This window comes from Panulirus ornatus, chromosome 14 (assembly GCF_036320965.1).
Source record: "Panulirus ornatus isolate Po-2019 chromosome 14, ASM3632096v1, whole genome shotgun sequence".
NCBI classification, from domain to species: domain Eukaryota; kingdom Metazoa; phylum Arthropoda; class Malacostraca; order Decapoda; family Palinuridae; genus Panulirus; species Panulirus ornatus.
The window spans coordinates 63,827,947-63,852,335 of record NC_092237.1 but is presented as its reverse complement, the minus strand read 5'-3'; the positions used below and the strand labels follow the sequence as shown (position 1 = coordinate 63,852,335).

The window sequence follows — 24,389 nt, the reverse complement described above, 5'->3', positions numbered from 1 at the left end:
CTGTCATGTAATAATGCCCGAAACCACAGCTCCCTTTCCACATCCAGGCCCCACAGAACTTTCCATGGTTTACCCCAGACGCTTCACATGCCCTGATTCAATCCATTGACAGCACGTCAACCCCGGTGTACCACATCGATCCAATTCACTCTATTCATTGCCCGCCTTTCACCCTCCTGCATGTTCAGGCCCCGATCACTCAAAATCTTTTTCACTCCATCTTTCCTCCTCCAATTTGGTCTCCCACTTCTCCTCATTCCCTCCACCTCCGACACATATATCCTCTTGGTCAATCTTTCCTCACTCATTCTCTCCATGTGACCAAACCATTTCAAAACACCCTCTTCTGCTCTCTCAACCACACCTTTTTATTTCCACACATCTCTCTTACCCTTACATTACTTACTCGATCAAACCACCTCACACCACATATTGTCCTCAAACATCTCATTTCCAGCACATCCACCCTCCTGTGCACAACTCTATCCATAGCCCATGCCTCGCAACCATACAAAATTGTTGGAACCGCTATTCCTTCAAACATAGCCATTTTTGCTTTCGGAGATAATGTTCTCAACTTCCAAACATTCTTCAAGGCTCCCAGGATTTTCGCCCTCCTCCCCCACCCTATGATTCACTTCCACTTCCATGGTTCCATCCGCTGCCAGATCCATTCCCAGATATCTAAAACACTTTACTTCCTCCAGTTTTTCTCCATTCAAACTTACCTCCCAATTGACTTGACCCTCAACCCTACTGTACCTAATAACCTTGCTCTTATTCACATTTACTCTTAACTTTCTTCTTTCACACACTTTACCAAACTCGGTCACCAGCTTCTGCAGTTTCTCACATGAATCAGCCACCAGCACTGTATCATCAGGAAACAACAACTGACTCACTTCCCAAGCTCTCTCATCCACAACAGACTGCATACTTGCCCCTCTTTCCAAAACTCTTGCATTCACCTCCCTAACAACCCCATCCACAAACAAATTAAACAAATTAATAATAATAATAATAATAAAACTGGAGGAAGTGAAGTGTTTTAGATATCTGGGAGTGGATCTGGCAGCGGATGGAACCATGGAAGCGGAAGTGGATCATAGGGTGGGGGAGGGGGCGAAAATTCTGGGAGCCTTGAAGAATGTGTGGAAGTCGAGAACATTATCTCGGAAAGCAAAAATGGGTATGTTTGAAGGAATAGTGGTTCCAACAATGTTGTATGGTTGCGAGGCGTGGACTATGGATAGAGTTGTGCGCAGGAGGATGGATGTGCTGGAAATGAGATGTTTGAGGACAATGTGTGGTGTGAGGTGGTTTGATCGAGTAAGTAACGTAAGGGTAAGAGAGATGTGTGGAAATAAAAAGAGCGTGGTTGAGAGAGCAGAAGAGGGTGTTTTGAAATGGTTTGGTCACATGGAGAGAATGAGTGAGGAAAGATTGACCAAGAGGATATATGTGTCGGAGGTGGAGGGAACGAGGAGAAGAGGGAGACCAAATTGGAGGTGGAAAGATGGAGTGAAAAAGATTTTGTGTGACCGGGGCCTGAACATGCAGGAGGGTGAAAGGAGGGCAAGGAATAGAGTGAATTGGAGCGATGTGGTATACCGGGGTTGACGTGCTGTCAGTGGATTGAATCAAGGCATGTGAAGCGTCTGGGGTAAACCATGGAAAGCTGTGTAGGTATGTATATTTGCGTGTGTGGACGTATGTATATACATGTGTATGGGGGTGGGTTGGGCCATTTCTTTCGTCTGTTTCCTTGCGCTACCTCGCAAACGCGGGAGACAGCGACAAAAAAAAAAAAAAAAAAAAAAAATTTATTGATTTATTTATTTTGCTTTGTCACTGTCTCCCGCATTTGCGAGGTAGCGCAAGGAAACAGAAGAAAGAAATGGCCCAACCCACCCCCATACACATGTATATACACACACGTCCACACACGCAAATATACATACCTATACATTTCAATGTACACATATATATACACACACAAACACATACATATATATCCATGCACACAATTCACACAGTCTGCCTTTATTCATTCCCATCGCCACCTTGCCACACATGGAATACCATCCCCCTCACCCCTCATGTGTGCGAGGTAGCGCTAGGAAAAGACAACAAAGGCCCCATTCGTTTACACTCAGTCTCCAGCTGTCATGCAATAATGTCCGAAACCACAGCTCCCTTTCCACATCCAGGCCCCACACAACCTTCCATGGTTTACCCCAGACGCTTCACATGCCCTGATTCAATCCACTGACAGCACGTCAACCCCGGTATACCACATCGATCCAATTCACTCTATTCCTTGCCCGCCTTTCACCCTCCTGCATGTTCAGGCCTCGATCACTCAAAATCTTTTTCACTCCATCTTTCCACCTCCAATTTGGTCTCCCACTTCTCCTTGTTCCCTCCACCTCCGACACATATATCCTCTTGGTCAATCTTTCCTCACTCATTCTCTCCATGTGCCCAAACCATTTCAAAACACCCTCTTCTGCTCTCTCAACCACGCTCTTTTTATTTCCACACATCTCTCTTACCCTTACATTACTTACTCGATCAAATCACCTCACACCACACATTGTCCTCAAACATCTCATTTCCAGCACATCCACCCTCCTCCGAACAACTCTATCCATAGCCCACGCCTCGCAACCATACAACATTGTTGGAACCACTATTCCTTCAAACATACCCATTTTTGCTTTCCGAGATAATATTCTCGACTTCCACACATTCTTCAATGCTCCCAGAATTTTCGCCCCCTCCCCCACCCTAATAATAATAATAATAATAATAATAATAATAATAATAATAATAATAATAATAATAAATGTAATAATAATAATAATGTCAGAAGTCAAGGTGAAAAGAGAACATGAGACCAAACTGGGAATGGTATGATAGAGTGAAGAGTATTTTCAGTGGTTGTAGCCTAAACATGCAAGAGGGTGGAAGGCATGCATGATATAGTGAAACTGGGGCAATATGATGTACAGGGGACATTATGCTGTCAATTGCTGAATTTGGTCATATGAAACAGCCAAAGGAAATCATGAGGAGACCTATGGGAAATACTACAACAGAAATGTTATCATTCATGCTAATAAATTCACTTCTGTCTAAGTTAAGTCTGTCTATATGCAGACATACTGAGGAAGATGTCAAATGCATTACAATTAACCCCCACACACAGCTGCTAATTATTCATACATTTTCTTGGAATGATAGAAACTGCTGGATGCAAGGATGACATATTTTCATGAAATTATTTTATAACAGAGCAGAAAGGTTATGCCACCAGCATGGGAAGTATGAAAGGGGAAAATGGTGATGGTGTGTAATTATACCACTGAACAATGCCATTTCACTGTTCCGAAAGCAGTTGCAAGGGAGGGAGATAGTGCTGGTGGTGAAAGAGGGCATAGTAACCTTGGAAGGAGGAAACAATGGTGGTGAGGGAGGATTTGGTGGCCAGGGAGGGAGGGTGTGGTAGCCAAGGAGGGAGGGAGTGGTAGTGGTAGGGAGGGTGTATCAGCACTCCATAGCAGAGAGCAGATGTGGGCCTGTGGATCTTGAATCTGCTGGTATAATAAAATGGTTCCCAAAAAACATATATATTCAAATATGAAAACAGTACTTTGTTTACATTCATGTAGCACATGTTCTGCAGTAATAGTGAAACTGCAGGAGTCACATACTGGGGCAGGTCTTTTCTCCATTAAGTGCCCATGGGTCAATGTAGTATGACTTAGCCTTATTTGACAAAGCACTGTCTCAAAATAGCAATCCCTGCTGAAGGAGGAATGCCATACTTCAACAGCTTTCTTTATCCTCTGTAGTTTGTTAGTCCTTCAGGCTTCCAAGTCATCTAGCTTGCCATTTACTTTTAACATTCACAACATCCTCAGAGTGTGAAGACTGCTTAATTCAACACACTTACTTAGTGTCTTTACTTCTCAGTACATTCCACCATCTTACAATAAGACATTAATAAATCGTGTTTGGCTTTTCAACTGTTTTGCTCTTTCCTTTTTTAAGGAGGGGATAACTGAACACTGAAGTAATTCCCTTATGATCATTTCTTTCCCAAACATGTTAAAAACCTCAGCTGTCTTTGCTGAAATCAAATTAGGAACTGAGCATGTTAAATTGCACTGGTAAACTCAGACTAATTTCTGCAGCCATAAAAATATATTCTGACATATTTTTCTTTCATACATGCTTGCCATTTCCTGCATGAGTGAGGTAGCAACAAGAACTTGCTCTGTTCCTTCTTTTGGAAAGTAATAAAGGAAGGAAGGATTTCCAGCAAACCACTCCCATCCCTCTTAGTCACCTTCTACAATATGCGGTGACTTCATGGGCAGTATTCTTTCTTCCCTATCCTCAGGGATAACATTCTCATATATATTATCCATACACTCAATACAACTAAGTACAGTATAAATATACCTGTATTCCCTTTGTTATTATTCCTCAAAGTATACTGAACTTAAATTGTAAATGTAAACACATTGCCTTACAAACCTTGAGAGGGAAGAAGTTGAAGCTTGACTCATTTACTAAGGCTCTGACAAACATGGTCTTTGAACATCCTGGAGGCCCATATAAAAATAGTCCTTTCAGCGGATATTTCTCAGGTTCACTAGTATGCCGCTGAATCATTGCCTACAATAAAGTTTTATATTAGTGTCAAAATTGAAGATGACCTTGAAAATTAACATGATCAAAAAATGCAGATGAAAGATTCCTTTATGGAGATCTAATATTTTTACATTATAATTTGTTTATGGATGGGGTTGTTAGGGAGGTGAATGCAAGAGTTTTGGAAAGAGGGGCAAGTATGAAGTCTGTTGGGGATGAGAGAGCTTGGGAGTGAGTCAGTTGTTGTTCGCTGATGATACAGCGCTGGTGGCTGATTCATGTGAGAAACTGCAGAAGCTGGTGACTGAGTTTGGTAAAGTGTGTGAAAGAAGAAAGTTAAGAGTAAATGTGAATAAGAGCAAGGTTATTAGGTACAGTAGGGTTGAGGGTCAAGTCAATTGGGAGGTAAGTTTGAACGGAGAAAAACTGGAGGAAGTAAAGTGTTTTAGATATCTGGGAGTGGATCTGGCAGCGGATGGAACCATGGAAGCGGAAGAGGATCATAGGGTGGGGGAGGGGGCGAAAATTCTGGGAGCCTTGAAGAATGTGTGGAGGTCGAGAACATTATCTCGGAAAGCAAAAATGGGTATGTTTGAAGGAATAGTGGTTCCAACAATGTTGTATGGTTGCGAGGCGTGGGCTATGGATAGAGTTGTGCGCAGGAGGATGGATGTGCTGGAAATGAGATGTTTGAGGACAATGTGTGGTGTGAGGTGGTTTGATCGAGTAAGTAACGTAAGGGTGAGAGAGATGTGTGGAAATAAAAAGAGCGTGGTGAGAGAGCAGAAGAGGGTGTTTTGAAATGATTTGGGCACATGGAGAGAATGAGTGAGGAAAGATTGATCAAGAGGATATATGTGTCGGAGGTGGAGGGAATGAGAAATGGGAGACCAAATTGGAGGTGGAAAGATGGAGTGAAAAAGATTTTGTGTGAGCGGGGCCTGAACATGCAGGAGGGTGAAAGGAGGGCAAGGAATAGAGTGAATTGGATCGATGTGGTATACTGGGGTTGACGTGCTGTCAGTGGATTGAATCAGGGCATGTGAAGAGTCAGGGGTAAACCATGGAAAGCTGTGTAGGTATGTATATTTGCGTGTGTGGACGTATGTATATACATGTGTATGGAGGTGGGTTGGGCCATTTCTTTCATCTGTTTCCTTGCGCTACCTTGCAAACGCGGGAGACAGCGGCAAAGCAAAAAAAAAAAAAAAAAAAATGAATAGAGAGTACAAGATAGCAAAAGACTGGAAATTTAAGGTGTGCTCAGGACAGTCTCTAGCTGTCATGTATAATGCACCAAAACCACAGCTCCCTTTCCACATCCAGGCCTCACAGAACTTTCCATGGTTTACCCCAGATGCTTCACATGCCCTGGTTCAATCGACTGACAGCACGTCGACCCCAGTATACCACATTGTTCCAATTCACTCTATTCCTTGCACGCCTTACACAACCCTGCATGTTCAGGCCCCGATCACTCAAAATCTTTTTCACTCCATCCTTCCACTTCCAATTTGGTATCCTACTTCTCCTCGTTCCCTCCACCTCTGACACATATATCCTCTTTGTCAATCTTTCCTCACTCATTTTCTCCATGTGACCAAACCATTTCAAAACACCCTCTTCTGCTCTCTCAACCACACTCTCTTTATTATCATACATCTCTCTCACCCTTTCATTACTTACTCGATCAAACCACCTCACACCACATATTGTCCTCAAACATACATAAATAAATAAATATCATTTAATCATTGTTTCTGACATCAGCGAGGTAGCACCAGGAAACAGACGAAGAATGGCCCATCCACTCATATACATGTATACATACATAAATGCCCATATACACACATATGAATACACAAATATATCAACATGTACATACATATACATACACAGATATATGAATATATACTTTTTTTCTTTTTTTTTTTTTTTGCTTTGCCACTGTCTCCCGCGTTTGCGAGGTAGCGCAAGGAAACAGACGAAAGAAATGGCCCAACCCACCCCCCTACACATGTATATACATACGTCCACACACGCAAATATACATACCTAAACAGCTTTCCATGGTTTACCCCAGACGCTTCACATGCCCTGATTCAATCCACTGACAGCATGTCAACCCCGGTATACCACATCGATCCAATTCACTCTATTCCTTGCCCTCCTTTCACCCTCCTGCATGTTCAGGCCCCGATCACACAAAATCTTTTTCACTCCATCTTTCCACCTTCAATTTGGTCTCCCATTTCTCCTCGTTCCCTCCACCTCCGACACATATATCCTCTTGGTCAATCTTTCCTCACTCATTCTCTCCATGTGCCCAAACCATTTCAAAACACCCTCTTCTGCTCTCTCAACCACGCTCTTTTTATTTCCACACATCTCTCTTACCCTTACGTTACTTACTCGATCAAACTACCTCACACCACACATTGTCCTCAAACATCTCATTTCCAGCACATCCATCCTTCTGCGCACAACTCTATCCATAGCCCATGCCTCGCAACCATACAACATTGTTGGAACCACTATTCCTTCAAACATACCCATTTTTGCTTTCCGAGATAATGTTCTCGACTTCCACACATTCTTCAAGGCTCCCAGGATTTTCGCCCCCTCCCCCACCCTATGATCCACTTCCGCTTCCATGGTTCCATCCGCTGCCAGATCCACTCCCAGATATCTAAACACTTTACTTCCTCCAGTTTTTCTCCATTCAAACTTACCTCCCAATTGACTTGACCCTCAACCCTACTGTACCTTATTACCTTGCTCTTATTCACATTTACTCTTAACTTTCTTCTTTCACACACTTTACCAAACTCAGTCACCAGCTTTTGCAGTTTCTCACATGAATCAGCCACCAGCGCTGTATCATCAGCGAACAACAACTGACTCACTTCCCCAGCTCTCTCATCCCCAACAGACTTCATACTTGCCCCTCTTTCCAAAACTCTTGCATTTACCTCCCAAACAACCCCATCCATAAACAAAAAACAACCATGGAAAATCAAACCCCTGCCGAAAAACCTACATTCACTAAAAACCAATCTTTTTCCTCTTTTCCCTACACTTACAAATGCTTACATCTCGATAAAAACTTTTCACTGCTTTTTAACAACTTGCCTCCCCACCATATATTCTTAATCCTTCCACGAGCATCTCTATCAACTTATATTCCCTTTCTCCAGACCCCTAAATGCTAATAAAACCCATTTGCTTTTCTAAGTATTTTCACTTTACATTCTTCAAAGCAAACCCTGATCCACACATCCTTACCATTTTCTGAAACCCATCTTTTCCCCCCCAATCTGATGCTCTGTACATGCCTTCACCCTCTAAATCAATACCCTCCCTATTAATTTACCAGGAATACTCAACAAACTTATACCTCTGTAATTTTTTATAAACTTATTAACTTTAAATCATGCATAGAAATAAAGAAAAATAGAATTTTATGAATCTTGGAAACAACAGCAAGAAAACGTGTACCTCATCCATTGCATGAGGTCTGTTGGTTGCTCCAATAACCAATATATCTCCTGCTTGGGATATCCGCAGCATCAGTGAGAGGAGCTCTGACACCAGACCACTGCTGCTCCCACGATCACCACATAAACTGTCCACTTCATCCATGAATATGATTGAGGGTGCTGCCTGAAGTGCACGACTGAACACTTTATTGAGAGACTTTTCAGTTTCACCAACATATTTAGACAATAGATCAGAGCACTGAAATAGAAAGTTAAGGAAAAATATAATATGATCAAACACAACCTGTTAAAAGCTTATTTTCAATCAAGATAATAATAATAATAGCAAGAATGATAATGATAATAATGATAATAATAATAATAATAATAATAATAATAATAATTATTTTTTCTATTTTGCTTTGTCACTGTCTCCCGCATTTGCGAGGTAGCGCAAGGAAACAGACGAAAGAAACGGCCCAACCCACCCCCATACACATGTATATACACACATGTCCACACACGCAAATATACATACCTATACATCTCAACGTACACATACATATACACAGACAGACACATGTACATAATTCATACTGTCTGCCTTTATTTATTCCCATCGCCACCTCGCCACACATGGAATAACATCCCCCTCCCCCCTCATGTGTGCGAGGTAGCGCTAGGAAAAGACAACAAAGGCCCCATTCGTTCACACTCAGTCTCTAGCTGTCATGTAATAATGCCCGAAACCACAGCTCCCTTTCCACATCCAGGCCCCACAGAACTTTCCATGGTTTACCCCAGACGCTTCACATGCCCTGATTCAATCCATTGACAGCACGTCAACCCCGGTGTACCACATCGATCCAATTCACTCTATTCATTGCCCGCCTTTCACCCTCCTGCATGTTCAGGCCCCAATCACTCAAAATCTTTTTCACTCCATCTTTCCTCCTCCAATTTGGTCTCCCACTTCTCCTCATTCCCTCCACCTCCGACACATATATCCTCTTGGTCAATCTTTCCTCACTCATTCTCTCCATGTGACCAAACCATTTCAAAACACCCTCTTCTGCTCTCTCAACCACACCTTTTTATTTCCACACATCTCTCTTACCCTTACATTACTTACTCGATCAAACCACCTCACACCACATATTGTCCTCAAACATCTCATTTCCAGCACATCCACCCTCCTGTGCACAACTCTATCCATAGCCCATGCCTCGCAACCATACAAAATTGTTGGAACCGCTATTCCTTCAAACATAGCCATTTTTGCTTTCGGAGATAATGTTCTCAACTTCCAAACATTCTTCAAGGCTCCCAGGATTTTCGCCCTCCTCCCCCACCCTATGATTCACTTCCACTTCCATGGTTCCATCCGCTGCCAGATCCATTCCCAGATATCTAAAACACTTTACTTCCTCCAGTTTTTCTCCATTCAAACTTACCTCCCAATTGACTTGACCCTCAACCCTACTGTACCTAATAACCTTGCTCTTATTCACATTTACTCTTAACTTTCTTCTTTCACACACTTTACCAAACTCGGTCACCAGCTTCTGCAGTTTCTCACATGAATCAGCCACCAGCACTGTATCATCAGCAAACAACAACTGACTCACTTCCCAAGCTCTCTCATCCACAACAGACTGCATACTTGCCCCTCTTTCCAAAACTCTTGCATTCACCTCCCTAACAACCCCATCCACAAACAAATTAAACAAATTAATAATAATAATAATAATAAAACTGGAGGAAGTGAAGTGTTTTAGATATCTGGGAGTGGATCTGGCAGCGGATGGAACCATGGAAGCGGAAGTGGATCATAGGGTGGGGGAGGGGGCGAAAATTCTGGGAGCCTTGAAGAATGTGTGGAAGTCGAGAACATTATCTCGGAAAGCAAAAATGGGTATGTTTGAAGGAATAGTGGTTCCAACAATGTTGTATGGTTGCGAGGCGTGGACTATGGATAGAGTTGTGCGCAGGAGGATGGATGTGCTGGAAATGAGATGTTTGAGGACAATGTGTGGTGTGAGGTGGTTTGATCGAGTAAGTAACGTAAGGGTAAGAGAGATGTGTGGAAATAAAAAGAGCGTGGTTGAGAGAGCAGAAGAGGGTGTTTTGAAATGGTTTGGTCACATGGAGAGAATGAGTGAGGAAAGATTGACCAAGAGGATATATGTGTCAGAGGTGGAGGGAACGAGGAGAAGAGGGAGACCAAATTGGAGGTGGAAAGATGGAGTGAAAAAGATTTTGTGTGATCGGGGCCTGAACATGCAGGAGGGTGAAAGGAGGGCAAGGAATAGAGTGAATTGGAGCGATGTGGTATACCGGGGTTGACGTGCTGTCAGTGGATTGAATCAAGGCATGTGAAGCGTCTGGGGTAAACCATGGAAAGCTGTGTAGGTATGTATATTTGCGTGTGTGGACGTATGTATATACATGTGTATGGGGGTGGGTTGGGCCATTTCTTTCGTCTGTTTCCTTGCGCTACCTCGCAAACGCGGGAGACAGCGACAAAGCAAAAAAAAAAAAAAAAAAAATTTATTGATTTATTTATTTTGCTTTGTCACTGTCTCCCGCATTTGCGAGGTAGCGCAAGGAAACAGAAGAAAGAAATGGCCCAACCCACCCCCATACACATGTATATACACACACGTCCACACACGCAAATATACATACCTATACATTTCAATGTACACATATATATACACACACAAACACATACATATATATCCATGCACACAATTCACACAGTCTGCCTTTATTCATTCCCATCGCCACCTTGCCACACATGGAATACCATCCCCCTCACCCCTCATGTGTGCGAGGTAGCGCTAGGAAAAGACAACAAAGGCCCCATTCGTTTACACTCAGTCTCCAGCTGTCATGCAATAATGTCCGAAACCACAGCTCCCTTTCCACATCCAGGCCCCACACAACCTTCCATGGTTTACCCCAGACGCTTCACATGCCCTGATTCAATCCACTGACAGCACGTCAACCCCGGTATACCACATCGATCCAATTCACTCTATTCCTTGCCCGCCTTTCACCCTCCTGCATGTTCAGGCCTCGATCACTCAAAATCTTTTTCACTCCATCTTTCCACCTCCAATTTGGTCTCCCACTTCTCCTTGTTCCCTCCACCTCCGACACATATATCCTCTTGGTCAATCTTTCCTCACTCATTCTCTCCATGTGCCCAAACCATTTCAAAACACCCTCTTCTGCTCTCTCAACCACGCTCTTTTTATTTCCACACATCTCTCTTACCCTTACATTACTTACTCGATCAAATCACCTCACACCACACATTGTCCTCAAACATCTCATTTCCAGCACATCCACCCTCCTCCGAACAACTCTATCCATAGCCCACGCCTCGCAACCATACAACATTGTTGGAACCACTATTCCTTCAAACATACCCATTTTTGCTTTCCGAGATAATATTCTCGACTTCCACACATTCTTCAATGCTCCCAGAATTTTCGCCCCCTCCCCCACCCTAATAATAATAATAATAATAATAATAATAATAATAATAATAATAATAATAAATGTAATAATAATAATAATGTCAGAAGTCAAGGTGAAAAGAGAACATGAGACCAAACTGGGAATGGTATGATAGAGTGAAGAGTATTTTCAGTGGTTGTAGCCTAAACATGCAAGAGGGTGGAAGGCATGCATGATATAGTGAAACTGGGGCAATATGATGTACAGGGGACATTATGCTGTCAATTGCTGAATTTGGTCATATGAAACAGCCAAAGGAAACCATGAGGAGACCTATGGGAAATACTACAACAGAAATGTTATCATTCATGCTAATAAATTCACTTCTGTCTAAGTTAAGTCTGTCTATATGCAGACATACTGAGGAAGATGTCAAATGCATTACAATTAACCCCCACACACAGCTGCTAATTATTCATACATTTTCTTGGAATGATAGAAACTGCTGGATGCAAGGATGACATATTTTCATGAAATTATTTTATAACAGAGCAGAAAGGTTATGCCACCAGCATGGGAAGTATGAAAGGGGAAAATGGTGATGGTGTGTAATTATACCACTGAACAATGCCATTTCACTGTTCCGAAAGCAGTTGCAAGGGAGGGAGATAGTGCTGGTGGTGAAAGAGGGCATAGTAACCTTGGAAGGAGGAAACAATGGTGGTGAGGGAGGATTTGGTGGCCAGGGAGGGAGGGTGTGGTAGCCAAGGAGGGAGGGAGTGGTAGTGGTAGGGAGGGTGTATCAGCACTCCATAGCAGAGAGCAGATGTGGGCCTGTGGATCTTGAATCTGCTGGTATAATAAAATGGTTCCCAAAAAACATATATATTCAAATATGAAAACAGTACTTTGTTTACATTCATGTAGCACATGTTCTGCAGTAATAGTGAAACTGCAGGAGTCACATACTGGGGCAGGTCTTTTCTCCATTAAGTGCCCATGGGTCAATGTAGTATGACTTAGCCTTATTTGACAAAGCACTGTCTCAAAATAGCAATCCCTGCTGAAGGAGGAATGCCATACTTCAACAGCTTTCTTTATCCTCTGTAGTTTGTTAGTCCTTCAGGCTTCCAAGTCATCTAGCTTGCCATTTACTTTTAACATTCACAACATCCTCAGAGTGTGAAGACTGCTTAATTCAACACACTTACTTAGTGTCTTTACTTCTCAGTACATTCCACCATCTTACAATAAGACATTAATAAATCGTGTTTGGCTTTTCAACTGTTTTGCTCTTTCCTTTTTTAAGGAGGGGATAACTGAACACTGAAGTAATTCCCTTATGATCATTTCTTTCCCAAACATGTTAAAAACCTCAGCTGTCTTTGCTGAAATCAAATTAGGAACTGAGCATGTTAAATTGCACTGGTAAACTCAGACTAATTTCTGCAGCCATAAAAATATATTCTGACATATTTTTCTTTCATACATGCTTGCCATTTCCTGCATGAGTGAGGTAGCAACAAGAACTTGCTCTGTTCCTTCTTTTGGAAAGTAATAAAGGAAGGAAGGATTTCCAGCAAACCACTCCCATCCCTCTTAGTCACCTTCTACAATATGCGGTGACTTCATGGGCAGTATTCTTTCTTCCCTATCCTCAGGGATAACATTCTCATATATATTATCCATACACTCAATACAACTAAGTACAGTATAAATATACCTGTATTCCCTTTGTTATTATTCCTCAAAGTATACTGAACTTAAATTGTAAATGTAAACACATTGCCTTACAAACCTTGAGAGGGAAGAAGTTGAAGCTTGACTCATTTACTAAGGCTCTGACAAACATGGTCTTTGAACATCCTGGAGGCCCATATAAAAATAGTCCTTTCAGCGGATATTTCTCAGGTTCACTAGTATGCCGCTGAATCATTGCCTACAATAAAGTTTTATATTAGTGTCAAAATTGAAGATGACCTTGAAAATTAATATGATCAAAAAATGCAGATGAAAGATTCCTTTATGGAGATCTAATATTTTTACATTATAATTTGTTTATGGATGGGGTTGTTAGGGAGGTGAATGCAAGAGTTTTGGAAAGAGGGGCAAGTATGAAGTCTGTTGGGGATGAGAGAGCTTGGGAGTGAGTCAGTTGTTGTTCGCTGATGATACAGCGCTGGTGGCTGATTCATGTGAGAAACTGCAGAAGCTGGTGACTGAGTTTGGTAAAGTGTGTGAAAGAAGAAAGTTAAGAGTAAATGTGAATAAGAGCAAGGTTATTAGGTACAGTAGGGTTGAGGGTCAAGTCAATTGGGAGGTAAGTTTGAACGGAGAAAAACTGGAGGAAGTAAAGTGTTTTAGATATCTGGGAGTGGATCTGGCAGCGGATGGAACCATGGAAGCGGAAGAGGATCATAGGGTGGGGGAGGGGGCGAAAATTCTGGGAGCCTTGAAGAATGTGTGGAGGTCGAGAACATTATCTCGGAAAGCAAAAATGGGTATGTTTGAAGGAATAGTGGTTCCAACAATGTTGTATGGTTGCGAGGCGTGGGCTATGGATAGAGTTGTGCGCAGGAGGATGGATGTGCTGGAAATGAGATGTTTGAGGACAATGTGTGGTGTGAGGTGGTTTGATCGAGTAAGTAACGTAAGGGTGAGAGAGATGTGTGGAAATAAAAAGAGCGTGGTGAGAGAGCAGAAGAGGGTGTTTTGAAATGATTTGGGCACATGGAGAGAATGAGTGAGGAAAGATTGATCAAGAGGATATATGTGTCGGAGGTGGAGGGAATGAGAAATGGGAGACCAAATTGGAGGTGGAAAGATGGAGTGAAAAAGATTTTGTGTGAGCGGGGCCTGAACATGCAGGAGGGTGAAAGGAGGGCAAGGAATAGAGTGAATTGGATCGATGTGGTATACTGGGGTTGACGTGCTGTCAGTGGATTGAATCAGGGCATGTGAAGAGTCAGGGGTAAACCATGGAAAGCTGTGTAGGTATGTATATTTGCGTGTGTGGACGTATGTATATACATGTGTATGGAGGTGGGTTGGGCCATTTCTTTCATCTATTTCCTTGCGCTACCTTGCAAACACGGGAGACAGCGGCAAAGCAAAAAAAAAAAAAAAAAAAATGAATAGAGAGTACAAGATAGCAAAAGACTGGAAATTTAAGGTGTGCTCAGGACAGTCTCTAGCTGTCATGTATAATGCACCAAAACCACAGCTCCCTTTCCACATCCAGGCCTCACAGAACTTTCCATGGTTTACCCCAGATGCTTCACATGCCCTGGTTCAATCGACTGACAGCACGTCGACCCCAGTATACCACATTGTTCCAATTCACTCTATTCCTTGCACGCCTTACACAACCCTGCATGTTCAGGCCCCGATCACTCAAAATCTTTTTCACTCCATCCTTCCACTTCCAATTTGGTATCCTACTTCTCCTCGTTCCCTCCACCTCTGACACATATATCCTCTTTGTCAATCTTTCCTCACTCATTTTCTCCATGTGACCAAACCATTTCAAAACACCCTCTTCTGCTCTCTCAACCACACTCTCTTTATTATCATACATCTCTCTCACCCTTTCATTACTTACTCGATCAAACCACCTCACACCACATATTGTCCTCAAACATACATAAATAAATAAATATCATTTAATCATTGTTTCTGACATCAGCGAGGTAGCACCAGGAAACAGACGAAGAATGGCCCATCCACTCATATACATGTATACATACATAAATGCCCATATACACACATATGAATACACAAATATATCAACATGTACATACATATACATACACAGATATATGAATATATACTTTTTTTCTTTTTTTTTTTTTGCTTTGCCACTGTCTCCCGCGTTTGCGAGGTAGCGCAAGGAAACAGACGAAAGAAATGGCCCAACCCACCCCCCTACACATGTATATACATACGTCCACACACGCAAATATACATACCTAAACAGCTTTCCATGGTTTACCCCAGACGCTTCACATGCCCTGATTCAATCCACTGACAGCATGTCAACCCCGGTATACCACATCGATCCAATTCACTCTATTCCTTGCCCTCCTTTCACCCTCCTGCATGTTCAGGCCCCGATCACACAAAATCTTTTTCACTCCATCTTTCCACCTTCAATTTGGTCTCCCATTTCTCCTCGTTCCCTCCACCTCCGACACATATATCCTCTTGGTCAATCTTTCCTCACTCATTCTCTCCATGTGCCCAAACCATTTCAAAACACCCTCTTCTGCTCTCTCAACCATGCTCTTTTTATTTCCACACATCTCTCTTACCCTTACGTTACTTACTCGATCAAACCACCTCACACCACACATTGTCCTCAAACATCTCATTTCCAGCACATCCATCCTTCTGCGCACAACTCTATCCATAGCCCATGCCTCGCAACCATACAACATTGTTGGAACCACTATTCCTTCAAACATACCCATTTTTGCTTTCCGAGATAATGTTCTCGACTTCCACACATTCTTCAAGGCTCCCAGGATTTTCGCCCCCTCCCCCACCCTATGATCCACTTCCGCTTCCATGGTTCCATCCGCTGCCAGATCCACTCCCAGATATCTAAACACTTTACTTCCTCCAGTTTTTCTCCATTCAAACTTACCTCCCAATTGACTTGACCCTCAACCCTACTGTACCTTATTACCTTGCTCTTATTCACATTTACTCTTAACTTTCTTCTTTCACACACTTTACCAAACTCAGTCACCAGCTTTTGCAGTTTCTCACATGAATCAGCCACCAGCGCTGTATCATCAGCGAACAACAACTGACTCACTTCCCCAGCTCTCTCATCCCCAACAGACTTCATACTTGCCCCTCTTTCCAAAACTCTTGCATTCACCTCCCTAACAACCCCATCCATAAACAAATGAAACAACCATGGAGACATCACACACCCCTGCCGCAAACCTACATACATGAATATATACACATGTACATATTCATACTTACTTGCCTTCATCCATTCCTGTCACTACTACTCCCCACAGGAAACAGCATTGCTATCCCTGCTTCAGCAAGGTAGTGCCAGGAAAACAGATAAAAAAGGACACATTCGTTCACACTCATTCTCTAGCTGTCTTGTGTAATGCACTGAAACCCAGTAGATATGATGATCAAAATAGTCCGTGATGATAGTTTGGTGAAAACGCACTTCTTGTAACAAAAATGTGACAAATAAGGATGTCTAAATGTTTAGAGTTTCCCTATTCTCCCAACTTAGCTAATCTAAGACATGTTTTAAAAAACAGTGCTTGTAATGTTGCTTTCCAGTACAATAACACCATCAGTAAGACCTTAATAAACAGTAGGCCAAATCATGCAACGATTGGGAGTGTTCACGCCGTCAAATGCAAGGAATGTAAAGATATTCATATAGGCCGGACAGGTAAAACTGTAACGGGGGTATTATTGGCACCATCATTCAGTATGCAGGGATGACCACAAAAATGTGATCGCTAAACACTGTCATGAAAATTATCACCCCATGGGTCTTGAAAATCCTGTTATTCTATATCCCTCTGCTAATTATGCCACATGCAACGTCACTGAATCCGTCTTAAATGCTAATACTAAGAACTTTAATTTGTCCCTAGGTAATTTTAAAGCCCATCCTAGCATTAACCAAATCATTATGAGAATTGATAAAACAATAACATAAAAAAAGCTGTTCAAGACACCCAGCTACCCAGGTCAACCCCCACCATATGAACCACCCCTTAATCACTCTCCTTTACAATGGTTACAGCCAGACAAAGCAGACAGTGCTTGGTCTATATAGATTGGTGTTGGAAGGTGGGAATCAAGTGTGATGTTGGGATTTAAATTACTCTGTTAAGTACTGGCACCTGACGAGGTGGATTGTCTCCATGAAACATGTCTTGCCACATGTATAGAAAAATCACATTAAATAAAATTGTATGAACTCCTAGTGAAGTCCGATTTCACCTTCATATATATACCCATAAACACTGACCTACCAGTCATACATCCATCAGAAACCACAATCGCCAAACATGAGTTAACTTTCCTGTCTATGCTCTGGACGTCGCCCAACCCAACATTACTACAAATACCAATTCGAGATATGCCAGGACTCCATCATGCCCATGATGCAGCAACCACAATGTAGACACCAAATACTTACTGCTCAGATGCCCTGCATTCTTCATATAAAGATACACCCACAACATCATTACATTTTATGACCTATAGTTCTGCTTGGTGGATGTGGCTGTCTTCCAGTTCTTTGGGAGTCTTTTGTATAGATAGAATGGACTCCTGGGGTAGGAAGTAAATAAGTATATGTTTGGTAGTATAGTGGTACTTTTGATGCTATATGGATGTGAGAAAGAAAAAACAGGTTTTTTAGTTCTTTTAGAGGTTTGACATCATTTCAAAACCTATTTTTGCACTGAAGACAAGATCCTATTAAAATTTTAACTTACCTGTAGTTTAGACTTTATTTCCTGGTACCCCCATATGTCAGACCACTTTACCTGTCAAACAGAAGTAAACATCAAGTTTAACATTGTGTAAATGGCACACTTTGGATAACATTTTATTTCTAAAACAGTTATATATTCACTTGAGATAACTAATTAAGTCCAGTTATCTTTTGACTATTTCCATCAGCATGGGGTAGATCTTGTATGTATATGCACCAGGTGTCTGCAAAACTTAATGCCTTCCAAGTTTTCTCCATTCAAATTCATATGCCAAGTAACCTGTGTCTTTTCACTGCTAAACCTAATAACTTTGCCCTTACTTGCATTTGCACTCTCCTAAACTCAGACACCAGCTTCCACAGTTTCTCATTTGAATCTGACACAAGTGCCACGCCATCAGGAAACATCTGATTTACCTTCTAGGTGACTCACCCCTAACAGACTGCATACCTATTCCTCCCTCCAATATCCTTGCATTTACTTTCAACATTCTCCATTCACACACTTCCAAACTCACTCAGCAACTTCTGCAGTTTCTCACTTGAATCTGCCACTAGTGCTGCATCATCAGCAAACAACAACTGACTCACTTTCCAAGGCACCTCATCCCATACACACTGCATACTGCCTCTCTCTCTCTCCAAAACTCTTGCATTTACTTCTCTCACTACCCCATCCATAAACATATTAAACAGCCATGGTGACATTACACACCCTTGCTACACAGATAACCTAACTTGGAACCACTCACCCTCTTCTCTACCTACTCTCACTCGATAAAAACACTTCACTGCTTCTAATGGGTGTCACATTTTTTTTATTCTCAAACAGATTAAAGAAAACATATTGACACAGGAGACTCTCTGTACTGCTAATCTTGTCACTTAATCTAGAAATGCTCAAATGTAACAATGCTACTGTGAACAACAGTAATGCTTTATTCAGGGGTATATTTTTCTTTACCAACAAAGATACTATAGGTAGATTCCAAAATTAACACAAGGAAAACCAAGAGAGAAAATAACCATGGGTTGCATCACCAGGGAGATGGGTTACATTGATACTTTAAATACTAGCAGCTAGCAGGAGCATACAGATGAAGAGTTTGGTGGTTCCTACAGTTCATAAATAAATCTTTATGGACTTCTGTGAGCATTTATTGTCCAACAAAATCTCTCCAGGAGAAATGATCTCATAATCTCATGATCTCATAATCCAATCAAACTGAAGTAACTTCAGTAAAAGGTATGATGTGATAGTAAGAGAAAAGTTACGACAGAGGTGAACTACCATTGCTAGTGCAATGAAACAGCAGGAACATCCAACAATCCAAATGATGGTGATTTATTCCTGATGTATAAAAAAGCCTTCACCAAGGTTCATAACTATAATTCTCCACAATCAAGTTTAAATATGATTAAAACATTGCAAATGTTTGTAACACCTCCTACGATAACATTCATTCCTAATTACCCCACGGCCAATTTCAAAGATAGTCTTGGTGTTATTCAGGATCTCTATCCAGATGCTCCAAGCAGCCCAAGCTGTGATATTTCCAGAAGCAAGGAAATGTGAATTCATCTGGAGTGCAATGCTTTATGACAAGATTGTACTCTCAATGACATAGCCTTGCCAAGGTGACTTTTCACTCACTATGTAACAGTGAACAGGTGAGTCCAGCAACACCTTTGATATCATTTACAAATGCACATAAACAAGACTTTGGCATTTCATTTATTCAAGTTCACTCACATGTACACATAAGCAAGCTCTGAATTCATATTGTATACATCAGGTGCATTTTGCATAACTTACAAGATAGGAACTTACAAACATAATATATATAAATAAACAGATGGACAGACACAAGCAAATCAATATAATTCCTTTGGCAAAATGCATGGAGCAATAGATATATATATACCTAACCCACTTTAGGGAGTTCCCAAAGGGAACAAGCATCAAAGATATAGACAGATAAATAGACATAGTATAACACTCTTAGAGACAAAAGATGTCATTATTGAGAATAAACAGGTAAGTAAAAACTGAATACAGACAATTAAATGTCTGCATAACCTAATTCACAAAAAAAGAAGCCAGAGTCTGTAAGTGCAAATAAAGTCATGTTTGAAGTTATAGCAGTCCTGGCTGTGATGTATGACTGTGAGTCTTAGGCCTTGAACACCAAACAACATGGTTAGGATGAGTGACACAAAAGACTGCTTATGAGGCTCTACTTGTTGAGGGAAGAACAAGATGGAAAGATGGAGTGGAGAAGGCCTTGAGGTACTGGGGCCAGAACATTCAAGAGAGTGAGAGGCATATATGGAACAGAATGAGTTTGAGGTACTGGGGCCAGAACATTCAAGAGAGTGAGAGGCATATATGGGACAGATGAGTTTGAGTGATGTAGTATGTGGATGTGAGATTCTGTCAATGGACTAAACCAAGGCTTAGCAAAAGGTCATGGTATACATCTGTTGGACTTGGTTATGGATGTGGCTTTGATTTTAGCACACTAAACATGACAGCTACAGTTAGGTAGTATACGAATGAGGCTATTGTTTGTTTGTTCCTAATCCTACTTTGCTCGGGCAGGATAGGCAATTAGGTGAAAAAAAAAAATAAAAGACTGAGATGTTCATGAATCTTAAGCTTAATTCTCTTTTAATTAAGTACATACCAGTGATACTGCCGAGTAATCTTGCCTTAACATGCTTGGCACAATGCTATGCAAGCTGGATAGAACATCTTCTTTGGTTAGATTGAGAGCTGTCAACTTTTCTTGATGAGTACAATTCTTCTATAAGGATGCATATGTTGTGACGCATGTGGTTAAAGAAGAAAATGATTAAATTAAATTAGATGTCACTGTGAACTTCATATCCTTACTTCAAAATACTGTAACATAACTTATTTTCTTAAACAAAAAATAAATGATTAGTTTTCTAAATAGGATAATAAAATAAAATTTTCTTTCAGGTAATATGTTACCAAAACAGCTTTCATTGCCCATGGAAGAACCATTATGGGAGAATTTAAGAGCATACAACTTTGAAGGTTCTCTCCTCAACAAAAAGAATACTTAAGTCCAAATTGAAATGCATGATTTACATTTAAAACAAATTAAAAGATTGAAATACACACAACCAACATGCAACTTCTGAATATGACACCTCATGGAATGCACTCTGCCTCACCTTGATCTTACCAGTATCCAAAAATTCTTCCAAACATTCAAATAGGTGAAGGGAGCAAGTCTTTGGCTGTACTTTGGATCTGTTGCTCTGTACCATTACCTATGAAATTATGTTAAATCAACAGACCTAACCTCAACTTTAAGGTGTCCATCATCCTAACAGATCTCATCAATAAGCAGACTTTATGTCCTTGGTTGGGAATGCAGCAAATGAGTGCATAAGTTCCTTTGAATAGGTCACTGTGGTATACTTTGTGCTTGTTACAATATCATTGGTATGTAACACAGTAGTTTTTATCTCTTGCCCACAAAGATGAAACCTCTGTTGCTGAAAAACTTAAAACAGCTTGTTACTTTTATCTACATAAGGTTTTACCTTTATTTTTATCTACATAAGGTTTTACCTAGCCTCTCATGATCTTTCTTCTCATGCCCAGGTGCATTTTTTTTTTTCTTTTTTTTATACTTTGTCGCTGTCTCCCGCGTTTGCGAGGTAGCGCAAGGAAACAGACGAAAGAAATGGCCCAACCCCCCCCCATACACATGTATATACATACGTCCACACACGCAAATATACATACCTACACAGCTTTCCATGGTTTACCCCAGACGCTTCACATGCCTTGATTCAATCCACTGACAGCACGTCAACCCCGGTATACCACATCGCTCCAATTCACTCTATTCCTTGCCCTCCTTTCACCCTCCTGCATGTTCAGGCCCCGATCACACAAAATCTTTTTCACTCCATCTTTCCACCTCCAATTTGGTCTCCCTCTTCTCCTTGCTCCCTCCACCTCCGACACATATATCCTCTCGGTCAATCTTTCCTCACTCATCCTCTCCATGTGCCCAAACCACTTCAAAACACCCTCTTCTGCTCTCTCAACCACGCTCTTTTTATTTCCACACATCTCTCTTACCCTTACGTTACTCACTCGATCAAACCACCTCACACCACACATTGTCCTCAAACATCTCATTTCCAGCACATCCATCCTCCTGCGCACAACTCTATCCATAGCCCACGCCTCGCAACCATACAACATTGTTGGAACCACTATTCCTTCAAACATACCCATTTTTGCTTTCCGAGATAATGTTCTCGACTTCCACACATTCTTCAAGGCCCCCAGAATTTTCGCCCCCTCCCCCACCCTATGATCCACTTCCGCTTCCATGGTTCCATCCGCTGCCAGATCCACTCCCAGATATCTAAAACACTTCACTTCCTCCAGTTTTTCTCCATTCAAACTCACCTCCCAATTGACTTGACCCTCAACCCTACTGTACCTAATAACCTTGCTCTTATTCACATTTACTCTTAACTTTCTTCTTCCACACACTTTACCAAACTCAGTCACCAGCTTCTGCAGTTTCTCACATGAATCAGCCACCAGCGCTGTATCATCAGCGAACAACAACTGACTCACTTCCCAAGCTCTCTCATCCCCAACAGACTTCATACTTGCCCCTCTTTCCAAAACTCTTGCATTTACCTCCCTAACAACCCCATCCATAAACAAATTAAACAACCATGGAGACATCACACACCCCTGCCGCAAACCTACATTCACTGAGAACCAATCACTTTCCTCTCTTCCTACACGTACACATGCCTTACTTCCTCGATAAAAACTTTTCACTGCTTCTAACAACTTTCCTCCCACACCATATATTCTTAATACCTTCCACAGAGCATCTCTATCAACTCTATCATATGCCTTCTCCAGATCCATAAATGCTACATACAAATCCATTTGCTTTTCTAAGTATTTCTCACATACATTATTATGCCCAGGTGCATATGCACCAATAATCACCCATCTCTCTCCATCCACTTTCAGTTTTACCCATAGCAATCTAGAGTTTACTTTCTTACACTCTATCACATACTCCCACCACTCCTATTTCAGTAGTGCTACTCCTTCCCTTGCTCTTGTCCTCTCACCAACCCCTGACTTTACTCCCAAGACATTTCCAAACACTCTTCCCCTTTACCCTTGAGCTTCATTTCACTCAGAGCCAGAACATCCAGGTTCCTTTCCTCAAACATACTACCTATCTCTCCTTTTTTCTCATCTTGCTTACATCCACACACATTTAGACACCCCAATCTGAGCCTTCAAGGAGGATGAGCACTCCCCGCGTGACTCCTTCTTCTGATTCCCCTTTTAGAAAGTTAAAATACAAGGAGGGGAGGGTTTCTAGCCCCCCGCTCCTGTCCCCTTTAGTCGCCTTCTACGACAAGTGAGGAATGCGAGGGAAGTATTCCTTCTCCCATATCCCCAGGGACAGGATTTGTATGTAGCATTTATGGATCTGGAGAAGGCATAAGAAAGAGATGCTCTGTGGAAGGTATTATGAATATATGGTGTGAGAGGCAAGTTATTAGAAGCAGTGAAAAGTTTTTACTGAGGATGTAAGGCATGTGTACGAGTAGGAAGAGAGAAAATAGATTGGTTCTCAGTGAATGTAGGTTTGCGGCAGGGGTGCGTGATGTCTCTATGGTTGTTTAATTTGTTTATGGATGGGGTTGTTAGGGAGGTAAATGCAAAGGTTTTGGAGAGAGGGGCAAGTATGCAGTCTGTTGTGGATGAGAGAGCTTGGGAAGTGAGTCAGTTGTTGTTTGCTGATGATACAGTGCTGGTGGCTGATTCGGGTGAGAAACTGCAGAAGCTGGTGACTGAGTTTGGTAAAGCAAGTGAAAGAAGAAAGCTGAGAGTAAATGTGAATAAGAGCAATATTATTAGGTACAGTAGGGTTGAGGGACAAGTCAATCGGGAGGTAAGTTTGAATGGAGAAAAACTGGTGAAAGTGAAATGTTTTAGATATCTGGGAGTGGATTTGGCAGCAGATGGGACCATGGAAGTTGAAGTGAGTCATAGGGTGGGGGAGGACGCGAAAGTTCTGAGAGTGTTGAAAAATGTGTGGAAGGCGAGAACATTATCTCGGAAAGCAAAAATGGATATATTTGAAGAAATGGTGGTTCTGACAATGTTATATGATTGTGAGGCATGGGCTATAGATAGAGTTGTGCAGAAGAGGGTGGATGTGCTGGAAATGAGATGTTTGTAGACAATATGT

The 24,389-nt window shown here is 41.6% G+C and overlaps 1 protein-coding gene across 1 annotated transcript in view; it reads right to left on the bottom strand.

Annotated features, from left to right (window-relative positions):
- The window catches only part of LOC139753507 (uncharacterized), an 84,606-nt gene that overhangs the window by 11,422 nt on the left and 48,795 nt on the right, over window positions 1-24,389 (bottom strand). The window contains 4 exon segments of the mRNA XM_071670156.1: window positions 8,161-8,400; window positions 13,408-13,548; window positions 18,101-18,151; window positions 20,787-20,906. Of these exon segments, the coding sequence (XP_071526257.1) occupies window positions 8,161-8,400; window positions 13,408-13,548; window positions 18,101-18,151; window positions 20,787-20,906 (552 nt within the window).